The sequence below is a fragment of the Peromyscus maniculatus genome, chromosome 8 (genome assembly GCF_049852395.1).
Source record: "Peromyscus maniculatus bairdii isolate BWxNUB_F1_BW_parent chromosome 8, HU_Pman_BW_mat_3.1, whole genome shotgun sequence".
Taxonomy (NCBI): Eukaryota; Metazoa; Chordata; class Mammalia; order Rodentia; family Cricetidae; genus Peromyscus; species Peromyscus maniculatus.
In genome coordinates, this window is record NC_134859.1 from 101208435 (window position 1) to 101221813 (window position 13379).

The 13379-nt window shown below is 53.1% G+C and overlaps 1 protein-coding gene across 2 annotated transcripts in view; it reads right to left on the minus strand.

Moving 5' to 3' along the window:
- Positions 1–13379, minus strand: part of Sdk2 (sidekick cell adhesion molecule 2) — a 284873-nt gene that overhangs the window by 18722 nt on the left and 252772 nt on the right. For both annotated transcript variants that reach the window (XM_042283063.2, XM_006970439.4), the window contains 4 exons: positions 12621–12807; positions 9339–9476; positions 6353–6514; positions 3453–3578 (listed from right to left, as the gene is read on the minus strand). In XM_042283063.2, the coding sequence (XP_042138997.1) occupies positions 3453–3578; positions 6353–6514; positions 9339–9476; positions 12621–12807 (613 nt within the window). The remainder of the gene's footprint in view (positions 1–3452; positions 3579–6352; positions 6515–9338; positions 9477–12620; positions 12808–13379) is intronic.

Genomic DNA, 13379 nt, shown 5'->3' on the forward strand with positions numbered 1-13379 from the left:
TCGACAATAAGCACTTGGCCCACTGGGCCATCTTTCTCCCTCCATCATCGGTATTTTTGAGTATCTACTTGATCATTACCTACATTATTTTAATTATTATTTGAGATAGGGTCTCATTTTGTAGCTCAAGCTGACCTGGCACTTACAATCCCCCTGCCTCAGCCTCCTCCCTTGTGCTAGCACATCCAGATACCCAATGGTCTTTCTGTTTAATCTCCCAGCTCTCTCCCCACTTTGAGGTTATGAAATCCTTAAGGGCAGGATCACATTTGGGTCATCTTTGTTTCTTTATAGATCGATAGATACCTTCCCAGTGTGTGTTAAATCAAGGAATGCAGGCTTTCCCCTGGGGTTTTCATAGTAGTATCATGTAGCTGAATGCATAGTTCAACGCTTCATTCCTTGAGATGTATTGAGGTTCAGATCCTCACATGACTACTGTTAACAATGAGGTCCCCCCCCCCAAGCTGACACTCCTATGTCAGGCAACCCAACTGGGGGGTGTGAGTTTTACATTTTCAAACCTATAGCAATGGTAGGAGGTAGAATCTGCTGCTCTCACAGTGACAGCTAAGACAATCAAGACTCAGAGAGCTTAACTCATCTTCCCAAGGTCACACTGCCATAGGTAGCAGTCTGGCATTTTTTACTGAGTTACCAGACTCTTGGCATGGAATTTCCTCCTGGTAACCGGGAAAGTGCTGGGTGTAACTGGTGTTTGCTAATAGCTTATGGAGAATCCTGCTGCTGCCTTCTAGAAGTTGAGACCTCCTGCCTGCTGTTTGTATCCACGCCCCCTCCACTGTATCCCTCACCTCTGCATAAACTGTATGGGCAGTGAGAGAAGCTTCTGGAATGTCCTTCAGTCGCCTTGGCCTCTAGCCCTCTAGTCAGCAGATGTGGGGGGCCAGTTCACAGGCTCGTCAGTCCCAGACTGGATCCCTCCCTGGCTCTGCTCTGCCTGACAGCTCTCTGGCTTGAAAAACTTGGTATGTTTAGCTTAGTCCATGCAGAATGAAGCACAGCAGCTGGGCAGTGGTGGCGCACGCCTTTAATATCAATCAGCACTCTGGAGGCAGAGGCAGGCAGAGCTCTGTGAGTTCGAGGCCAGCCTGGTCTACAAAGCAAGTTCTAGGCCAGACAGGGCTACACAGTGTTACCTCCGGGGCTAGTTCATTGTGGAGAGCTTGCAATCATGGAGGGAGGATGAAAGAGGGGGCAGACAGCCTAGAGGAGGGAAGACACCCATCTCTAAAAAGCAGTCCACTTTCCACCAGTTTCAGGGGTTGTCCTAGCATCCTCCTGGCCCATTTCCCTCTCTTTCCCACCATCCTGCCCTCCCTGGAGCTGTTGGCTTTGGCCCTTCTTGGCTTGTTATTGAGCGCTGGCTCAGTTTACCCTCCGTTCCACCAGTGTGCAGCAAGTCACAGCCCCCAAACTTGGAAGGGCAGTGGCTCACGCAGGGCCTCCCAGGGAACACTGGAAAATCAACAGGCTGGGTCCAGGGCCAACATTCCACAGCCTGGCACCAGGTCGGCCAACTGGGGTGGAATAAACAGGCACAGGCCTACGGTGAGGAGGTGCACGTGGAGGCCTCCGGGCCAACTCAACAGCCGGCACTGGAGGTCCAGGGAGGGACCATCTGGAGCTGGGGGAGAGCCAGCAGCACCACCTGTGGCGTGGGTGATGTGGTGGATCTGAGTTGGCTAGATATTCAGCTACTGCGGCTACCACTACCGTAAGATAAGGGCAGTGGTGGGTGGTGGCGGCTTCCAGGACCTCCCAGAATAATTAACTCTTTGTTATCGGGGTGATGAGCACCTAGCCACCCTGAGGAATAGATAGCCTGTGATTGGGATGGTTCAAGTCTCTATAAGAAGGGTGATGGGGAGATGGTTCAGCCAGCAAACCGCTTGCCCTGCAGGCATAAAGATCAGAGTTCAATCCCTAGAACCCAGGTTTTTACTTATTATTTATTTATTTATTTATTTATTTATTTATTTATTTATTTATTTATTTATTTTGGCTTTTCGAGACAGGGTTTCTCTGTGTAGCTTTGGAGCCTGTCCTGGAACTCACTCTGTAGGCTGGCCTCGAACTCACAGAGATCTGCCTGCCTCTGCCTCCTGAGTGCTGGGATTAAAGGTGTGTACCACCACCGTCCAGCTCAGGTTTTAATTTTTTAAAGCTGGACATGGGCATAGTGGTAAGCATTTGGGATCTCAGGGCCAGAGAGGCAGGGACAGGAGGATCCCTGGGGCTTACTGGCCAGCCAACCAACTCATTTTGTGAGTTCCAGACCAGTGAGAGACCCTGCCTCATAAAACAAGGTGGATAGCACCCGAGGAATTACACCTGAGGCTGACCTCCAGTCTCCATGTGCTGTACATCTGTACCTACACCAACATGCACATAACAGGCAGGCACACACACACACACATACACACACACACACACACACACACACACACACACACACACACACACATCAACTACTGATAGATTCCCCTTCCTCTGACTATAACTCTCATTTGGGTAGCACAGACTTATCTTTCTTAACTTCTATCGCCAAGGCACAGATCTTCTGAATACAAAGAACAAGCCTGCACCTCTTGGCTGACTTGGGCACCTCTGATTAGCTTGGAAACCTAGCAACAGAGGGAGCTAGAGCCTGAGAAGCAGGTGCAGAGATGACAGTGAACCAGGAGCGGAGAGCAGCCCCCCCAGTCGTCACTTATCAGCCGCTCTTGTCCTGATGGCTTTGGAAGGTCTTGTGATTTGATTTCAGGCTTGACAGGAGACGTCGGTAGGATGGATGACAAGAGCTAGTCACAAGTAGGACATGCATGTTTAACCAACGCGAGCCAAACCCTGCTCTCCTAGTTTCTCTGTGTCTGTGTGTGCACGAGTGTGCGCACTTGTGTGTAGAGGTCAAAGGTGAGTGTTGAGTGTCTTTGTTAATTGTTCTCTCTTCTTTTTTTTTTTTTTTTTTTTTTTTTGAGACAGAATGAAACTAGAGTTTGCCAATTCTGGCAAGCAAACTCTAGCGGCTCTCTCATTTCCATCCGACCAGTGCTGGAATTACAGGCGTGCACCACCATGTATGGCTTTTTTATGTGGGTGTTGGGGATCTGAACCCAGATCCTCATGCGTGTACACTTGATTGACTAAGTCCCTCCTCTGGCTTCTTGAACAACTTTCAACATTAGTTGGTCCATAGATGGTGTTAAGAACTGTTCTTTGGGGGGGCTCCCAGGAATTCCCTAAGCAAGAGTCCAGCTCCAAGGAGAAACCCTGTCTTCTGCCCCCCAATAGGACCACCTCTAGCTTCACTTGTAATAGTACACGTGTCTTCACGGATGGAGGACAGACACAAGCCCAGGGGTTCAGGACAGGAGGAGGGCAGGAAGTGGGCCATGGAGGGAGGACAGCCCGGCCTGGGCAGGGCATACCTGAAGGCCTGGCCTCTATTACGTAGCGTGTGATGGGTCCTTTGCCAGGATCTCCGCTGGACCAGTGGATAGCAATGGCTGAACTGTACCGAACGATGATTGGCACTCCTGGTGGTCCTGGGGCACCTGCAAACATCCCACAGTGGGTAAGGGCATCTGTGGAGCCAAGAACAGCCACCCTTTCCAACAACCTGCACTGGTGGTGGGGGGCTGGACAACCAGATCAGCTCTAGCCCATAGAGTCTCCAGGAACCCTGCAAACACTCTGCCTGAAGGGTATATCTCGGGCCGGGCCTGCCAGGGTGTGACTACCGTCTCTTCCTGTTTCCCCACACCCCACATTCTGAATTTCAGGACAAAGCAGGGTGTAGGTGATGACCCTGGGAGTCAGAGGGCTAAGAGAAAAGTTAAGTCCAGCCAGAACTTATTATATGATCCATTCATGGAATCCTCAGGGGTGCCTCAGGTTGCCCATCTGCAGGGGCCATGTGGAAGAAATCCTGAAAGGCGATATCATGGTGGGCAGCAGAGGTGAACTGACTGATGGGGGACATGCCCAGGGATAAAGATCTGGCTGAGGGGGCTGAAGGTCCCTCCAACATTTCCTTCCCTGGCACGGGATAATGCTCTCCCTGTCTCTTACTTGAAATCTCCTAACCCTACATGCATGTGCTGTTAGGCTAGGTGTGGAGAGAGGAGGCCCAGGGCCTAGGAAGCCTGAAGAGAACTTAGCAGAAGGTGTGTCTAGCATACTGAGACACTGGAGGGGGAAGGTAGAGTAGGATACAGGAGACAGGTTGTGTTGACACAGGACTGGGCCAGGTATCTGTCTATACAGCATCCCGAACACCTCACTGGGAGTGTGCCAGTACAAATCTGGCACCTTCCTTGAGACTTCTACCATGTGTGGTCCCCACCAAGCCTGTTTCCCACTAGACGTGGAGTTCACTACCCCTAGAGCTCATAGTCCCAGGGGTTGAGGCAGCACTGTGTGTATGAGGGCAGGCTAGCGGCCTCTGGCTTCCCAATGGGGAGAGAACATGGGTCCAACATCTCACTGAAGCCCTCTGGGGCCCAGGAGAACTACTCAACTCAGACAGGAGGCCAGAGACTCCTCCCACAGCGGGATATTCCATTGCCAGGTCTCTATATCCAGTCCTGACAGCAGACACAGTTCTGGAGGGCCTCCTTTTCTAAGGAGCATCCTGCCTGCAGCCCATGGAGGGGGGACATGACCTGAAAGTGGGGTGCAGGCTAGGGTGGTCTTCAGAGTCCTTGCTTTTCACTCCGTATAGGACAGGGCTGAGGGACGGGTGGCCACTGGCTTTTCTGCTAAGCCAAAAACGGCTGGCCTGGGTGCTGTCGCTCATAGGTCCCTTCTCCCCCACACTAGCTGGGTAAGGTTCATTTTCTTTTCTGTATCCTCTGTTCCTCCCCACTTCCTGTCCAATATCTTCCCCATCCTGCACCACTAACTCCAAGCTGGAACTCTTTAAACCCTAGGCTGGCTGTTCTCGGGTGGCCTGTTCCTGTCCTTGAGGTACTGAAGAGGCCTTCCCTTTATTTGCCAGCTCTCTTCCGGCTTTTATGTCCCAGGAAGCTTCAGGTGAGAAGCTGAGCTGGGGCAGCTGGGACAGCAGCCTTCCATATTGCTGCAAATCACTTTCTTACTGAGTGAGACCTGGGGAGTAGAATGTGACAGGGAGGGCCACCAAGGGGTGACGAGCCACGAGCGGGTAGAGGGCAAGTGGACAAGGCCTCTTCAGCCTTGTTCTTCTTCCAGGGCCCAGACTCACCTGGCCTCCAGAGAAAGATCACTGTGTGCTGCTGGCTGTGGGGCAGGGAGGGGAAGGAGGTGGGGGGCTTTCTGAAGGAAGTTGGGCAGCCTGGGCTTCCTCAAGACAGGGGTGGGGACAGTAGGGTTGCTTGGGAGGTGGTTCTCCTGTTTAGAACAGGGCCTGTGGAGACTCAACCCTGCCTGCCCCAGGGTCCTGGGTGGAAGGTGGGAAGTGACAGAGACCAGGGGAAGTGAAAGAGATGATTAGGGGAGGGGCCAAGGGCTGGGCACTGATGTGGAAATACAAAGTGGCCTTCCGTGTGTAAAAGCCGCTTGGAAAGGGGGTCTTGGGTCTTGGGGAAGGCAGGCCTGACTGTGAGGAGGTTGCCCGCCCATCAGAGGTGCCAATGAGGTGCCAACATCATCACTGCCTCCAGGGGTTCTTGTGACTAGAGGAGACGGCCCAGGGAGCGTGCATTTGGACAAACGCTGAGGGAAATTCTTCTGTACCCTGCTCTGGGAGCCGCTGCTGGGGTGGGGGGAGGGGAACGCATGGGGAGGTGGTTCTGGCCAGCCTGGAGGCTTGGACACCTGCCAGGCCGCATCCTTCCTGGACAGAGGTGACAGGGGCTGAGGTGACAGAGGCTGAGGGTTAGAGAGGAAGGAGGGAAGGAAGGCATGGAAAGCAGGGTGGGTGTGGCGGCTCACTCTCGCAAACCCAGCACTTGGGCAACTGAGGCAGGAGCACCGTAAGTACCAGGCCAACCTGGGCTCTCTAGCCAGGCTGAGGCTGTGTGGCAGCCTGGGGCTGTGTGTACGGGCCTGTGTGATGAGAGGGTCTGGGTTACTGGGTTACTCATGGCTCGGGGCTGGAATAGCCTGAGGATTTAGATGCTAATAACCAAGCCCAGGATGGGGGAGGAGAGCGGAGCTGAGAGAAGGAGGAGCCAGGAGAAGGGAGAAAAAGGGGGGGGGGGAGGAAGGGAGGGGGCGGGGACAGGAGATAGAAGAGTAATCTCTGTGCTTTCCACTGTCTTCCTATCCAGCTCTGGACGCCCTGGGGTCCCCTCCTACTTGGAGGGCTGAGGATATGGTGCACAGGGCAGCGTGGCGTCTCTCCTACCTTCTCCAGGGCCTGTGGTGATGTTGGCTTCGATCTCAGGCCCGTAGGTGAAGGTCTTGGCTTTGATGCGGAAACGATAGGTCATGCCCTCAGCCAGGTCCTTCACCTTCAGCCACAGTGGGCTGTTCCCCTTCACGTCCACCGTCACAATCTTGCTGACCCCTGTGGGGAAAGGCTGTGAACAGAGGCTGCAGTGGCTGGTGGGAACAGGGTCCCCAAGGCCGCTGGCAGCTCCTGGGGAGAGGTGACAGTGGTGGCCCCTAGCCCCTGAAACCAGCTGAGCTGTCTGTCACTCTAGCCCAGGAGCTGCTAATGCTGTGTCAGGAGCAGGGCTCTGTACGTGAGCTCAGAAAAAGAGGGCTCCATGGTTAAAGTACCAGGAGGAGAGCTATGTCCTGGCTGTCCAATCCAGAACAGCCATAAAATCTCCATCCTGTCTCACCGCTGTGCCCCACATCAGCCCACCCCGACATCCCATAGAAATTGAAATCCAAGCACCCTCATTGGGAAGTTCTGTGAAGATATCCCGGAAATGGCGCTGGATGGCACCTCATGACTGCTCCAGCCCCTCCCCCAGCCCCTCCCCCAGCCCTGTGCTCCTCTTTCCTGTTGGCCATCGAGAGCCTGGCTTCAGGAGCCCCATCATCTGTACTAGTTGGCTTTTAGGGCAAAAGTAGGGATACTTCAGCACCTCGGGTCATGGCAGTCAGGGGCAGGATGGGGGCTTTCACGGGGTGGTACTGTGTGCTCTGTGCTTCCCATCCCAAAGTCTCCCTGAGTCAGGACCAGGGTTCCTTGTGTAAGGTGTCACCACACAGAGAACAGGCTTTGCACCCTTGAGCTGGCCCTAGTGCCTTGAGATATGTCTCCAGCTGCCTCCACTTTATTTGTCCACTCAGCTGGAGTGTCAGGAGCATCCCCAACAGGGATATGGGGTTTTAGATACAGGGAAAGAGCACTGGACATGTAGTAGGTACTTTACTTAATTTATGCATTTTTAAAAAATTTTACGTGTATGAATGTTTTGCCTGCATGTATGTCTGCATACCACTTGCATGCCTGGTGCCCGAGGAGGCCAAAAGAGGGCTTTGGATTCCCTGAAACTGGGGTTACAGACGGTTGTGAGCTGCCATGTGGGTGCTTGGGATGTGGTCCTCTGGAACAGCAGACCGTTCCCTAAACTTCTAAGCCATATCTCTAGGCCCTATTTTATCTACCTACCTAGCTACCTATCTATCTATCTATCTATCTATCTATCTACCCACCTACCTACCTATTTCTATCTATTTGAGACAGAGTTTGTGTAGTCCTGGCTGTCCTGGAACTTACACTGTAGACCAGGCTGGCTTCCAACTCACCGAGATCCGCCTGCCTCTGCCTCCCGAGTGCTGGGATTAAAGGTGTGCGCCACCACTGCCAGGCTGGCTCTATGTATTTTTGAGACAGTAGTCTCTAGTCAGGCAAACTCATCTCAAACTTGCTATATAGCTAAGGATGACCCTGAACTCCCGATCTTGCTGACTCCACCTCCTGAGTGCTGGAATTATAGGCATGAGCCACCACGGCTGGTCTAGGTGGTGCTGAGGATGGAACCCAGGGCTTTGCGCATGCCAGGCAAGCACTCTACCAATGGAGCCACACCTCTAACCCCTATTTATTTATTTATTGAACGAGTACTTTGGACAGTACTGAGCAAACCCTTTACTAGGTAGGAACCTACAGGGGCACGGAATTTAGCCATGTGGTCTATGATGGAGTAAGATCACAAGAGGCCAAGTACTCCATTTCTCGGTGGGAGGTCTCGCGATAGGCCAGGTGGAAGCCACTGGGACGGGAGCCTGTCCAGGTTCCCTGCATTTTGTCTTCTTGACCTCTGACCTAGGCCTGCTCCTGACTGCACTTCTCCCCAGGACCTGCCTCCACTTGGTCGGACAGCTCTGCAGGACAGGCTGCTGGCACCCAGGTGGTAGCAGAAAGACTGAGGGCCATTGTTCCCACCACTGACCCAGAACTGCCTGCTGCCTGATGTTCCCAGGCTCCGCCCCTTGTTCTCGCCAGGCTCCAGTGCTGGGAGGAGGGAGGGGGTGAGAGTGAGGGGGAGGTGACCACAGAAGTGGTCACTTCCTGCCACCGGGGTGTCACTCCTAGGGCAGCCCCGCCCCTATGCCTTGCTGTAAGCAGACCCAGGCACTGAGGATCCTGGTCCCCTTCCCTCTTGTGAGTCCCTTGTTCTCTTAAGATAGCTGCGCGGAATAAATCAGTGACTTCTGGGGACTCCTGCTCAGCCCTGCCTCATTCCTATCAGCTGGCATTGGGCTATACTGTGTGAGAAAGCTGGCAGGTCCTGGATGCCAGCTGCCAGGGCTGTCCATCTACCCCCCCCCGCCCCCCCCCCCCCCAGCCCAGGGTCTTGTTCGGGGACTGGGAAGGGCAGTGGTTGAGAGGGAACGGTCTGGAGCCAGTGCAGATGTCCTGGGCTAGGACAGTCACTTGCAGAGCAGGGGAAGTGACTACTCACTCACACATCCTCTTGGGGAAGCGCCCCAGGCTTTGATTAGATTTCTAAAGGGGTCCCTGACCCTCCAAAGGGGGTACGCTGAGAACTCGGAGGTTTGGAAGAGGGCCAGGAGAGAATGAGAAGAACATCAGAGGACTTCTCTTCAGGGTCCTGTCCCATCTTGGGGCAACTATATTTTGCCTGGATTCCCTCCCTCTTTTCCCGATTCAGTTTATGGAACAGGAAGACGGTGTTAGCCATCCCCTACGCGCACAGGAGGTGGCAGCCTTATGTTGCTGTTTTGACTTTACCCTCAGATGCTTTTGTCTGGGAACCGCCCCTTTCCTGGGTCAAACCTCAGCCTCCCCATTTTTAAGGCGGGAAGAATCTCACCACATCTAACTGTGGAGTGGTGATTGTTACATAGTTTCAAGGCAAACCAGCCCTTGATAGGGGAGAGTTCAGGCCATGTGGGAGATCCCCACTCACCATCCACTGGGGTGCAGGGCTCATACACCAGCCTGTAGCCCTCCAGAGGACCGTTGGGGAACTGTGGGGCTTCCCAGGACACATTCACTGAGGTCGTGGTCAGCTCGCTGAACTTGACGGAGCCTGGGGCGCTGGGGGCTGTGGAGAGACAGCAGAGGGTTTTTGTTTTTTCTCTTTCTGTGGAAGTTCAAAGCCTCAAGTTGGGCTCCAAGCAAGTACCAGGAGAGTTTGGGTCCGTGCCCAGAGAAAAGAGGGAGTGAGGCGGGAAGGGTCGCTTGAGGCCCTTGAACCCTCTCTTCCTCCCTTGACGTCATTAGCACTCAGTTGTTTAGCATCAGAGGCCCTGGCACTGGGAGAAAAGCCCTCCTTACAGACGGAGAAGCTGGACTCTCTCCTATGTGGCTCTGAGCCCTGGCGAGTAGCATGGGAGCAGCCACTGCATCCCCAAGGGTCACTGTGAGGCAAGACCATTTCCTGGCACCATGGGGTGTGTCTTTCAGCTCTCCTGCTAGAGAAGATGGGGGTGTCTCTGCCTCTGAGTGGGTGCTGAACAAGACGTCAGAACTCCGGAGGCATGCTCTTCCTTTCATCCCCGGGCTGCAGGGCTTGTCATAGAGACATCACGCTGTCAGGAGGAGCCAGGCCAAGGACAGTCAGATCCTCTGCAAGAGATGTTTTCTTGTACTGAGACCCCTGGGGGGTAACTCTGAAAACAGGAGATGGAAGATTCTGGTGTGCGGCAGTGGCGGGAGCGGGGGGGGGGGGGGGGCGAGGCAAGAGGCAAAGGGGCAAGACAGAAAGCATTTCCTCCCTCCCAGAGCTGGTCGGGTGGATGGCCAGCTATTATTGTCCAGTGCTACCTCCCACCAAGCCAGAACTAATCTTGACAGCTTCCGGCTCCATCTCCCCTGCTGTCTTTGAAGGAGGGAGGTGAACTCAGGGCCCTTCCTGCCCTCCTCCCCCAACACACTTGGGGGTAGAAGGACGTGGGACAGGACATTCTGTCCTACTGCTACAGCGCCGCCGGAAGCTTAGTCTAGGCTCCCAGGGGCTCGTATCCGACCAGTGACACTGATGGAGCATCATCAAGACAGGCAGGCAGACAGATGCAGGCTAGCACACCCAAGCTCAGCCTCTGGCCGGCCCAGGGGAGCCAGTGGAGGGAAAGGCTCCCCCTGGAGTCAGGGCTTGTCTCAGAGAGGAGGATCCAGGTTAGGAACTGTCTTTGGTAGCTTGCTTTCTACAGCTCCTTAAGGGTAGTGGGAAGCACAGTAAGGGATGCATCAGGCCGGAAAAGCTGCTTCCCGGTGGCTAGGGCAGAAGGCTGTCCTTTTGCCGTCTGTATCCATAGGCAATTGGTTCTAACAAAGTCTGAGGATGCCTGTTGTATATAAAATGGTGTCACTTTGGCATATAAGCTACATACTATCTTCTACGTACCTCCCCCTTTTTGTGGTGTTGGCAATTAAAGCCAGGGCATCTCTTAGGCTAGGCAAGTGCTATAACCACGGAGATATACTAGCCCTTTTCATATACTTTAACTTATCGCCAGGTTACTTATGAGTCTTGATACTATGCATTATTGCTAAATAGTTGTTATTTGGTGTTGTCTGTACATGTTCAGTATAGACACATTTTTTTTTGTTTGCTTTTTAAGATGTTCTCATGTAGCTCAGGGAGGTCTTGAACTTGCTGTGTAGCTGACAGCGATTTTGATCTTTAAAATCTTATTTTAAAGGTTTATTTTTATTTTCATTTATGTGTATATGTGTCTGTGTGTATGTCACATGAGTGCAGGTGCCCATAGAGATCAGAAAAAGAAATAGGATCCCCTGGATTGAGGCTATAAGGTGGTTGTGAGACACCTGATGTGGGCGCTGGGAACTGAACTTGAACTCCGCCTCCTGGAGGAGCAGCCAGTGCTCTCAACTGCTGAGCCATCCCGCCAGCGCCAGCCCTGACTTTGAGCTCTTGATCCTTCTGGCTTCACCTCTAAGTGCTCAGATTACAGGTCTGTGCCACCACGCCCAGGCGGAAGCAATTTTGGGAAATATTTTCCTTTCTTGGTTGTTGAATCTGCAGATCTGGAACTCCTGGACTCGGAGGGCTGCCTATTCAACTCCACATTGGAAACAGACAAATAAACCCCCCTGACTTCCCTTGGCTGTCCTTGGTTCCAGCCGCTGTCCTTTCCCATGTGACTTACCAGGGGACCCTGAGCAAAAAGCATGTTTTCTGGGGTGACACTTGCCCATTGTGAAAAGAAGTGGCACTGCCCTGCTCGCCCCTGGGACTTATGGGGGAGCCAGTGAGAGACTAACCGGAAGTGGTTTTGGACACCTCAGGACAAGAGCATCAGCACCCTCTCTCCTTCCTCCATCCTGTCCTATGTCTAGTCCCCATCTGGTCTCCCTGCCTCTCTCTTCCTTCCCCCCTGAGTCTCTCAGACCAGAAGGCAGAGCCAGTTTTTCCAAACAAAAAGATCTAATTCTCAACAGCTCAGACCCTCCCATGTCTTCCTAGTACACTTGATACAAACCCCATCCTCCGGACCCTTGGAAACTCACCCCACTTCCTTGTCAGCACCCAGTTCTGTTCCTCTAATGCCCTCCAGCCCCCCAAGCCTCTGCACCTGCTGGTCCTACAGACAGGAACCCAGCTTCCTGCTGTCTCCAGAACTTCCCATGGCGGGGCTCCTCTCACTCACATCCCAGTTGGGACGCAGCCATCTTGTCCAGGCCTTTGTGGGCGGGCCTGTCCAGGGCTCCCTACCACGGCGCTCCCCTCTGTCACCCATCCTCTGCACAGACTCAGCCAGCTCAGCTGTGCTTATTTATGATCCGTGGCCCTCACTAGGACGCAGACGTATTGTTGTTGTTTTTTCTCTTACTGTTGCATCACCAGCGTGAGACAGAAGTGTGGGCTCATAGACGACAATAAACATTGGTGGGATGAACAAAGGCAAGAAGACAAAAGGAAGGAGAAAGCCAGGTCGGGGGTGGGAGCGGAGCCTAGTCCCAAAACTGAGACAGGGGGGCAGAACCGGCGAGGTGAGCTCTGAGGGCGTTCTCAAGGTTTGTGGTGAGAGTTTTTTTTTTTTTGTTTTTTTTTTTTCTTCTGGACTCATATCTAGAACCTTCTTTGCAGGCTGGGTTCTCTCTCTGTAAGGCATTTGGAAGTGGGGCCTGGGTACCAAACCCAGCTTTCCGGCTGCATGAGACAGTTCTGATAGATGTGTTCCTCTTGTCCCCACAAACTGACCTCCCCAAGACTTCTCCTTACCTGCTTGCTGGGTCTGGCCTCGGGTGGGGGTGCTCCGTGGCCCATCTCCCGCAGCATTGAAGGCTGCTACGCTGACCATGTAGGCTGTGTAGCCAGTCAGGTTCTTGAGTTTCACGCTGTTCTCTGCCAGGAAAAGTGTCTTCACCCTCTCTGTGAGGTTCCTCCGCTGGACTTCCCAGAAGTAAATCTGTGGGAACCAATGATTGTAGGAGTGAGAGGGATGAAAACATTAGGGTTCCCCTCTGCCTCTGCCCATTTCGGGGTTCAAAGGCAACTTTGCTTTCAACCAGGAAGTAGCTAAGAGCTATTTGAGAAAGGTTCTAGAACTTTCCTTTTGATAACCAATGCCAATCCTCTGCTAGACTGTAAGCTCGTCCCCCATGTATCTTGGTTCACTGAGGTTGGTATCTGCAGCATATGATACAGACATGTCAACCTCAGAACAGGAATCTCTGTAGGCTACTAAGATCTCTGATCACGTGCGTTCCCTCCCCCCCCCCACCCCCCGCAATCTCTCTCTCTCTCTCTCTCTGTCTGTCTCTGTCTCTCTCTCACACACACACACACTACAGTTGTGTGGTGGATGTGTACAACTGGTGGTGAATGTGTACAATCCAGTTTTGATACATGTGGATACATCAGTTGGCAAAGTCTGGACTAAGTTGGCTTTTGGTTCATGGCCGAATTCTGATGGCTCCATTTGCTAGGCACGTGACTTGGTCAGGCATGATTTCTCTCAGCTACAAAGGGGTTAAGGAC